Source organism: Etheostoma spectabile, chromosome 8 (genome assembly GCF_008692095.1).
Source record: "Etheostoma spectabile isolate EspeVRDwgs_2016 chromosome 8, UIUC_Espe_1.0, whole genome shotgun sequence".
Classification (NCBI taxonomy): Eukaryota; Metazoa; Chordata; class Actinopteri; order Perciformes; family Percidae; genus Etheostoma; species Etheostoma spectabile.
Genome location: NC_045740.1, coordinates 3,927,195 through 3,936,310, shown reverse-complemented (window position 1 = coordinate 3,936,310; position 9,116 = coordinate 3,927,195). Strand labels below are relative to the sequence as shown.

Sequence of the window (9,116 nt, the reverse complement as noted above, 5' to 3'; positions counted from 1 at the left end):
TGTGATGCGGAATGTCATTCCAAATCTTGGTGTATGTACACCAAGTGTATGTGTATATGCTTGAACGCTTGATTCTTAGTTTGACTGCTTGATACAGTCAGATGCAGTGCTAAACTGGATGAATGCTTTGTTTACAGATTAATTGTAGACTTCGACAGCCTCACCATCACAGATGTGACAGAGAACGATGCAGGGGTGTACACCTGCATAATGAACACCACTCTGGACCATGATTCAGCCAGGGCTGAGCTCACTGTTGTCGGTATGTTCAGCTTTGGAGAAGCTCACTTTCACCAACTCATAAAACAAACTCCCAAATTATTAAAGTGTAACCTCTCTCCATCTCAGCTCTTCCCAGAAAAGTAATTCTGTCCAATAACTAACACAACAGTTTGCATTTCAGTCCTTCAAGGTTAATTGCCTGAGAGTTTACTTAATAGGGTAGGAGCGGATTTGGTCAGCTATTGTGTCAGCAGCATGAATATTTGATTATCGTCTTCTTCGTGAGCCAGATAATCTTCTTTGTTTTCTTATGGCTGACTGACCACTAAACTCCCTATTTCACTCCTGCCCTCCTACCTGGCAGGGGCCACGCCAACGCCAGCTGTTGTCTACGGTAAACCTGTAGCACACATGAGCACCCAGATGTGCAGCTGACATGGGCTTGTGCTGTTTGTTGGATGTTTCTGTTCAGTGAAGCATGTTGTGGCCTGAATTCTTTTGTTGTTGACAATCACAGTATTTTTTAATTTTGATTTTGATTTACCAGCATTTATTTGTTTTTGTCTTGAAGGTGTTTAAGTTTTTCATTTGAATTTTCATTTTTACAAAAGAGCATTAAGTTTGAATATATTAAACGCTAAACATTGCGGCAATGAGGAAGCACTTTCTACTCAAATTTCAATGCAAAGATAATTTGTAAAGCAGACATCTCCTCATTGCACCACTTGGGATCTTTTCAAATGCACCATTTGCTAATCACTCATTTATTCCAAGCATGCGTTTCACTTCATCATCACAATTCCAAAACATGAGCATCAATTTAACCACTCTACTGAGCCCGAGACTATTTCGTGCTGAGTGGTTAGGGAAGATGCTCAGTTGAGCATGATGCTCAACTGAGCATCTTCCTTAACCACATTTGAAATGATGATAATCAATTGTTTCATATGCATGATGCAGTGTCTGCATGTTTATCACAGGGCACATAGCATTGGAAAATGCAGTATTTGAAGAAACAGAAGAGTAACTGAAAGGTGTGCTTGGTTGAACCAGCATATTTAGCATTTATTATCATTCTAGTGTCGCAGAATCACAGTATCTTCTCGTGGCATGAACACCTTTTTATTCTGTAACTGTAACTGTGTGTTGAGGTTGCTGCCTGTGCTGTATTTCCCCCAGAACGACCCGACCCCCCAACTGACCTGGAGCTGACGGACAAGAAAAAGAGGAGTGTTCAGCTCACTTGGACCCCTGGGGATGAGCATAACAGTCCTATTCAGAGTATGCCTTAAGTGTGTGTGTGTGTGTGTGTGTGTGTGTGTGTGTGTGTGTGTGTGTGTGTATTTTTGTCCGTTTGAACAACAGCTGAGGTCCATTTAAAACCATTGGTTACAAAAGAGTCCAATGGTGACAAGTTTTAACCGCTTGACAAAACACTAAAATGTCTAGAAAAGCCTCAAACTGCTACTGCAACCGAATCTTCTTCTCATGGCTAAATCCACAATTTCCATTAAGCCTCTACGCACTGCCAGGAGGAAAATAGTTACTCATATTTTAGCAAATATTTTTGCTAAAATATCAAAAATAACTTGAGGGCATTCATTTCAGTTTTGCAAATATACGATTAGGCCATATGTGAAGTGTTCAGTTATGTACAATACTTGTGTTTTTCTTATTTTACACAGAATTTCTGATCCAGTATGAAGACTCACTGCACCACCGAGGACACTGGCATAATCTCACCGAGGTCCCTGGAACCAAGACAACAGCTCACCTCAAGCTGTCACCCTATGTTCACTACATCTTCAGAGTTTTGGCCGTCAACTCTGTGGGTTTCAGCCGTCCCAGCTTCCCCTCCAGAATGTTTAAGACAGAACCTGCAGGTACAGGCCACCTCAGCCCAACACAAATGGATGTATCTTAACTGTTTTGTCAATAAGTATATTAAAGTAAGATAGCATATGCATCTGCCTTAGTTGAAAGCAAATCAGTGTGTTGATCTGAGCCTCAGTGAAAGGTTTTTGTTTGGATAACATTTCATATTGTCTATTATTTATTTTTATTTTTTAGCTCCAGACGAAAACCCAACAGGTGTACATGGATTTGGAACAGAACATGATAATCTTGTAATCTCATGGAAGGTAATGAAGTTTTATAAAGCTATCTGTTTTCATCCTGAAGCATTTGCTGTTGTCCAAGAAGGACCAAGAAGCACAAAAGTGTCATTGTACTGTGAAGCGCAGTTTTGTTATTGCCTGGCCTCACAAGCTTTTATTTGGTTCCTACTGTTCTCTCTTTATTATCCACCAAAAACAAACAAATCATATTGTACATTCAGTTTTTTTGTTTGCAAAAGTAAAGTATTGAAACATAAGTTACATTTTAATGTTCTCCTCTGCAGCCGCTGACAGGCCTCCAGTCTAATGGTCCTGGGCTTCACTATAAAGTGATGTGGAGGCAGAAGTTGATGGAGAGTGATTGGACCAAAGTGACTGTGGCCAACAACTCCAAGTTTGTTGTTTCCGGAACGCCCACATTTGTTCCATATGAGCTCAAAGTTCAGGCAGTGAACGACCATGGAGCCGGACCTGAGCCTGCTATTGCCCATGGCTACTCAGGAGAGGACTGTGAGTTAGATCGACTCTTCCGACCCCTAAAAAAAAGTGCAATGTACAAGAGTCTTGGGTGATGTATTTGTCTGTGTAACTTAAACCATTTACTCAGCATGTTTCCATTTGTATTAACTACTGTTGTGTTGTGTTCCTTGTCTATTTTACAGTGCCAGTAGCAGCTCCAGAAAATGTGCAGGCCGTGTTGCTAAACAGTACTCTGTCAGAGGTGCACTGGGATCCTGTGCCCTCCAAATCTATACGAGGACATCTGAAAGGATATAAGGTACCGTACAAAAGACCACAGGAAGTGCAACATGTTTACCAAACCCAGCTACCGTTATACACTCAACACTTACTGTATACTAACTGTATCTTGCAGGTGTACTACTGGAGAGAGCGTAGCCTCCACAAACACAACCCTCATCATGTGGAGAAGCAGATCCTGACCTTCAGTGGGAATCACACCCACGGCATACTGCCTGGCCTGCACCCCTTCAGTCTCTACTCATTTAATGTCCGGGTTTATAACGGGAAGGGAGATGGTCCCCCGAGCCCCACCCAGCAGTTTGAGACACCTGAAGGGGGTAGGAGAAGGAATACTCTTCCTGTGTTTGTTTCTTTTGTTATTATATCCCAACTGAGATTAACGCTTTTGTGTTAATTTGGATTGTCTAGTGTTAACCTAGTTAATAATTCTTAAATGCCCATCTTCTCCAGCGCCCTTATTGAAAATGAGAACAGAATATATGGACATTTCAATTTGTTCTACTACTGGATACAAAATTTCTTCTCTACTTCCCTGAAAATTCCATTCTCAGTATATGAGCGCTGGAGGTTTCACACTGTACTGTAATTTACATATTGAACAACGATTGGCTTCCAAACAAGTTTTGTGTCACAAAATCATGCTCATACATGCCTTCAACTTTAAGTCAAGCACAGAACTCCACCTTCAGCAGACTGCACGGTGAATGTTAAACATCCAAATAAATTAAAAATAGAACTTTTTTGAATAGATGGAGATTTTATAATTCTTTTAATATATCATTTTGTAACCATCTTTAGCTGTACTTTGACAAACCTGTATTAGGTTTCATTTTTTCATTTTTTTGCAGTGCCGGGTCCTCCCACTTCCCTGGTAGTCACCAACACCAACATGGACACTCTAACCCTTGAATGGAATCCTCCTCATGACCATAATGGACACATCACTGGCTACACCCTCAAATATCAGCCAGGTGAGGCTTTTTTTCTTCAAGACAACAGCTGAACTTTTAGATTGTTGCTAAAGGAATGTCACCTTCCTTCATGTAGTTTGTAGTTTTGTATGTCCTCTTTTTTCATGTCTTATAGTGTCATCTTGTTCAGAGATTTTAAGACAGAAAAAGTACAAAATAAAGATTTAGAGTAGTACTCAAAGCATTTCTTAGCTAGTTTTTGCTTAAATTACGACACAAATTAACAAATCAACTTTTGTCACTCTCGCCTTCTATTCCTGAACCCTACACCTCTGTTCCCCAAACGTTTTTGTTTCCACCTTTCTCATTATTGACACTTCAACCCCATCTACTACCCCTCCTCCTCATACCTCTATTCAACTTGCTACTTCCCAACTTCCATCCCGTTCCCACTATTCTTGTCACCCATGCTCCACCCCTGTAGTCAATAACTCCAATGAGCTGGGCCCAGTGGAGGAGCTGGCCCTGCCCGCCAATGCCACCTCATTCACTTTGCTGAACCTCAAGTACAGCACACGCTACAAGTTTTATTTGAATGCGAAAACAGTCAGGGGAGCAGGCCTGGCCATTTCTCAGGAAGCTGTCACCATCATGGACGAAGGTAAGTCAGCAAATGTAGACAACTAAAAATAAATTACTTAAATAGTATTCATGTTTCTTCAACTGGAAACCTGATTAATATGAATTATTTTTATAACCACAGGTAAGAGGATCCAAAAAGGGCATTAATCTACAGATCATGTGTACAAAGTATGTTGTCCATGCTAAATTAAAGCACATCACACAACTGTACTTCAATCACCAAAGGTTTTTGGCTACCTTGCCTTTATCAGCAGGCATATATTTCTAAAAACATAATGGTAGTGTTGTTTTGTATGCATTGTATTTTTGTGTGTATAAGTATAAGTTATCTACAATATATTGATGGACTGGATAAGTAAACCAGAATCAACCTCAGCCACCATCCTGATGAAGGCTATGCAGTCAAAAACCTTTGCGTGGTGTTCTGGAGAGGAGTTGTGCAACATGTTTTAAGTTTGGATGGACTCGCTGCGTTTGTCACCTCAGTGTTAGATATTGTTGGTTTGCATTAAAAAAAATTCCTTTTAACAAAGAATTTTTGTTTATTGTGAAGCACGGTGTTCCGTTTTTTCAGTGTCTTCTGTAAAGTAGCACAGAAATGATTAATCAATTTATAAGTTATTAATAGTTATTATTAGTTGTTGGCATCTACAGCAATTTCGAAAATAATTTGTTTAAATGTACATGTTTATACAAAAATACAAAAACATTTGTCAATTTCATATTTAGCTGTTTTGGACTGCTAGCCGGACAAAACAAGTTACCTTGAAATGTGGGGAGTTAATTTATATTTTGTTGCTATTCTCTGACATTTTATAGACTAAACAAGTAATCCATTAACTGAATAAATGCTCAAGACATTAATCGATTTTGAAAATAATTGTTAGCTACAGGCCTCCTGGTAGGTCAGAACATTGTCGTGTGTTTTGTGTATGTGAAATCCTCATCATTCTGCCGTGTACAATGAATTGGATTTTATTTAATTTTTTTTGCATTTTACAGAGCATGATATACATTAGCTCTTCATCCATGTCTAGTGGAACATGAGTGTGATCTAGTTGCATTGTTACACAAGGTGACCCATGCTGTTATAAACTCTCAGATTAATCATCTTTTACATTACTCAGCATGATCCACATGATTGCCTTACTGTTACATACAGTGACACAGATGGTAGGGGGCTCATCTTATAGTCAACCCCTCTCCTGTTGTGTCTCTGTGTCTCGTTTCTCTTTACAAGCTCTAATATCACAGCTTGATGTAGATGAGGGCGCAGGTACCGTTCGTATCGATACTCATGCATGTTTTACAAATACAACCATAGTTTGAAAACCCGCCGCAAGCATAAACTTCTCATCATTGAGCAATTTCCCCTCGTCTCTATCAAATTCTGCAGCCCACCTAAATGCTCCGCTGAGTTCAAAGCTGGGGAAAGTTCAAAGCCACATAGATAAAGATGCTAAGTGCCATGTGCCTTTTTAATGTCGTGTGATAAAACTAGATGAGTCTTTTCAAAGGGCTTGGCTGTGCCTTTGGCGACTTTGACTCCTCCACACTTCTTCCACGGTGGCTGCTAGTGATGCTTGCTGCTGCATGGCGAGCGTTTGCTTGACTTGTGTGCGCTGTGTATAATGACTTCAGTGTCTGTGCTGTCTTTGCCTGTTGAAGGTGTTTACCTGTTTGTGTGTGTGTGTGTGTGTCGTGTTTGGTGCGGTCTTTACCCCTCTCCATGTTGTCTACAGGAAACACGCAAACCCCTCATTCCATTGCACGGTCTCCTCCACGCCGTCCGCCCCACAAGGGTACAGATATTGCTGTGATCTTAGCACAGTTCATGTCTAATTTGTTGCAATATATGATCAGCTTTGTGTATTCTTTTGTTTGTTAGTATAGTATCCCGATTTGAAACTGCTATTGTGTAAGGGTATGAGGGTCTAGATTGGGTCATGCTCAGATCATTTAATGAGACTACAATTAAATCAAAGCAATTAATTGTCAGTTATTGGATTGTCCTTTGACCAACAGAGCAATCTTCATGGTTGTCTTCTCTCTTGTGTGCTCAGCGCGGCCTGTGAGTCCTTTTGGGAACATTAGCTCCTCGTCTGGAGAGGACGGGACCCTGATCAGTTGGGAGTACTGGGGCCCGGAGAAAAACATTTATATAGAATACATAGTGAAAAACAGTAAGCAATGCAACACACCTTAATTTCTGTCAGTTCCACACACTGTAGGTGGCAAGAGACTCCTACTTCATTATTGGCTTGTGCAGGTGAATAGAAATATTGGCAGTCACGTTGTTGCTGGCTCCTGCAAACGTGGACCCAGATGTGATAAACAAGGCTGTCTGTGATTGGATTTCCAATTTACCAAGCCTGTTATTGACTAGAGTTGCGTGCAGCTCCTATGACAATCTCATTGGAAGTTATGTAGACAAACATCATAAAAAACATTCTTGTTTTGCCAGTTGATTTTGACTGAAGCACTTTCCATTGTTTTTATCCACCTGCAGTGAGGATGAATAAACTTTGTGTTGTTGTAGTGTGGCTCTCTCACACCTACTGTTTAATGGATTCACTTAGGGAATATCATAGATTCCCAGTAATTTAGGAACTGTTTTTATCAAAAACATAACCATTGTGATCATCAGTCAAACATATTTGATATTTAGCTCATCGCCACATAATTTATGGTTATGCCCCGAGAGCTCAAAGAAAACACAAATAGAGTCAGCAAAAGCAAATAAACAACCTAAATCAGAAAATACAATCACATATTAAAACACTGCAAGTCACAGAGAACATAACTGAAAGTCTCCAGGGGACAATAAATATGGCATTTTATCATCCCCTAGAAACTTCTGTTGTTTTGTAACTTACTTTTGCTGTGTCATGTACAACTTGCAGCTTGTGGTTGTGTTTTCTGTTTTGCAGCATGCTGTACATGTGTTGTTGGCAAAGTTGGTGAAATGTGTTTCCTCAAGTTACACTGTGTTGTAACTTACAGTGCCACCGTAATAACTAATTCGTAGATTAATTAGTTGTTTTTTTTATTCCATGAATATTACCTTTTTAAATCTAATATAGACATAATTGCCTGCAGTTTAATCCCATGTCAGTAGATGATTTTTTAGTAATTAGATCCCATGATGTCATGCTCTCCATGAGCCATTTTTGAAGTTGTTTGCTCCCTCAAACGTACCTCTCTTCATGAAAATCCCTCCTGCAGGTGAAGGTGAAGAGAAGTGGCAGAAAGAGCTTGTGAACGGCTCTCAGAACATTATGCTGAAGGGCTTAAAGGAGGGCCTCTCCTATAGGGTGCGTTTGGTGGCCAAAGGTCACCACGACCAGCCGCTCCACCGCTCTGAGGAGCTATTGGTCTTGGTCCCAGGTGAGGCAGCTTCTCGGCGTTCGCCTCCACCATGGTCCAGCCTGGCCTTGTACAGTGCCGTGTGTAGGATGTGCAGTAGTTTGTGCCATTGTGTAACTATAATCCAGTCAAGCATGGGTTTAACAGATGTGTTGTGGTCACTCTGTATGCCAGGCCCTTACTGTAGTCATATAGAGACCGTGTGTTGAAGCGTGCATGATTATGTGGTTGAATTTCAGCATAATTAAAGTCAGTCCTGTAGATTTGGTAATTCTCATATATTAGAAGTTTGGTGTGTAGTGGTATAATGTCCAAACTAATATCACCTACAGTATACGTGCGTGTACATGTTGTGTGTCGTTGACTGTGTGTGTGTGTGTGTTTGCATTTGTGAGAGACTGATTTCCTACATTATGTACTAATGTGGTTTCAATAATTTGTCCAAGTCCCAAGTAGCTTAATCTAGGAGATTTCTAACTCGTCTAACATAAAGAGTCATCTTTTCCGTAACAATAAGCAATCTTGATCCACTCATGAACTGAAATTTCTCTAGGTAGATACTAAGAGAATGACTTGTTGCACTTGTTACATGTTAGTTTTAGCACATGATCATGGATAACTGTTTCAATTTCCCCTTCCCACTGGAAAAAAGATCATCCAGTCATAAATGTTAAGCCTTTCTCTCCTTCTCTGGTCAGCTGTGACGAGTAGACAGGTGGACATCGCCACTCAGGGATGGTTCATTGGTCTCATGTGTGCCATCGCTCTACTCATCTTGATCCTCCTTATCATCTGCTTCATTCAGAGGAATAAGGGAGGGAAGTACCCTGGTGAGCAGTAGCACAAACACCACCATTCACACACTCATAAACAGTATGAACTAGACCTTCACGATTCGGGGAAAAATATGAATCATGAGTTTTTTTTGCTTAGAATTAATATCACGATTCTCTTCCACGGTTTTTTTGACCATGACAAAACAAAACAAATTAGCAGTACCAAACCAAGGTTATTATAGTTTTGTTACTTTGACAGCGAATAACATTACATCTGAAGCGTTTAAAGACTGTATTTGTCCATTGTTTATTTCTAAAGA

General features: G+C 40.2%; 1 protein-coding gene across 23 annotated transcripts in view; it reads left to right on the top strand.

Moving 5' to 3' along the window:
- Window positions 1-9,116, top strand: part of LOC116693900 (neuronal cell adhesion molecule) — an 81,266-nt gene that overhangs the window by 67,875 nt on the left and 4,275 nt on the right. For 8 of the 23 annotated variants that reach the window (XM_032523172.1, XM_032523179.1, XM_032523177.1 and 5 more), the window contains 14 exons: window positions 138-262; window positions 587-616; window positions 1,402-1,503; window positions 1,908-2,105; window positions 2,293-2,363; window positions 2,624-2,849; window positions 3,002-3,117; window positions 3,214-3,418; window positions 3,950-4,072; window positions 4,497-4,673; window positions 6,397-6,456; window positions 6,718-6,837; window positions 7,880-8,041; window positions 8,719-8,850. In XM_032523172.1, the coding sequence (XP_032379063.1) occupies window positions 138-262; window positions 587-616; window positions 1,402-1,503; window positions 1,908-2,105; window positions 2,293-2,363; window positions 2,624-2,849; window positions 3,002-3,117; window positions 3,214-3,418; window positions 3,950-4,072; window positions 4,497-4,673; window positions 6,397-6,456; window positions 6,718-6,837; window positions 7,880-8,041; window positions 8,719-8,850 (1,847 nt within the window). Of the gene's footprint in view, window positions 1-137; window positions 263-586; window positions 617-1,401; window positions 1,504-1,907; window positions 2,106-2,292; window positions 2,364-2,623; window positions 2,850-3,001; window positions 3,118-3,213; window positions 3,419-3,949; window positions 4,073-4,496; window positions 4,674-5,894; window positions 5,931-6,396; window positions 6,457-6,717; window positions 6,838-7,879; window positions 8,042-8,718; window positions 8,851-9,116 lie in introns of all 23 variants that reach the window. The other 15 variants (XM_032523180.1, XM_032523176.1, XM_032523175.1 and 12 more) reach the window with 8 other exon arrangements.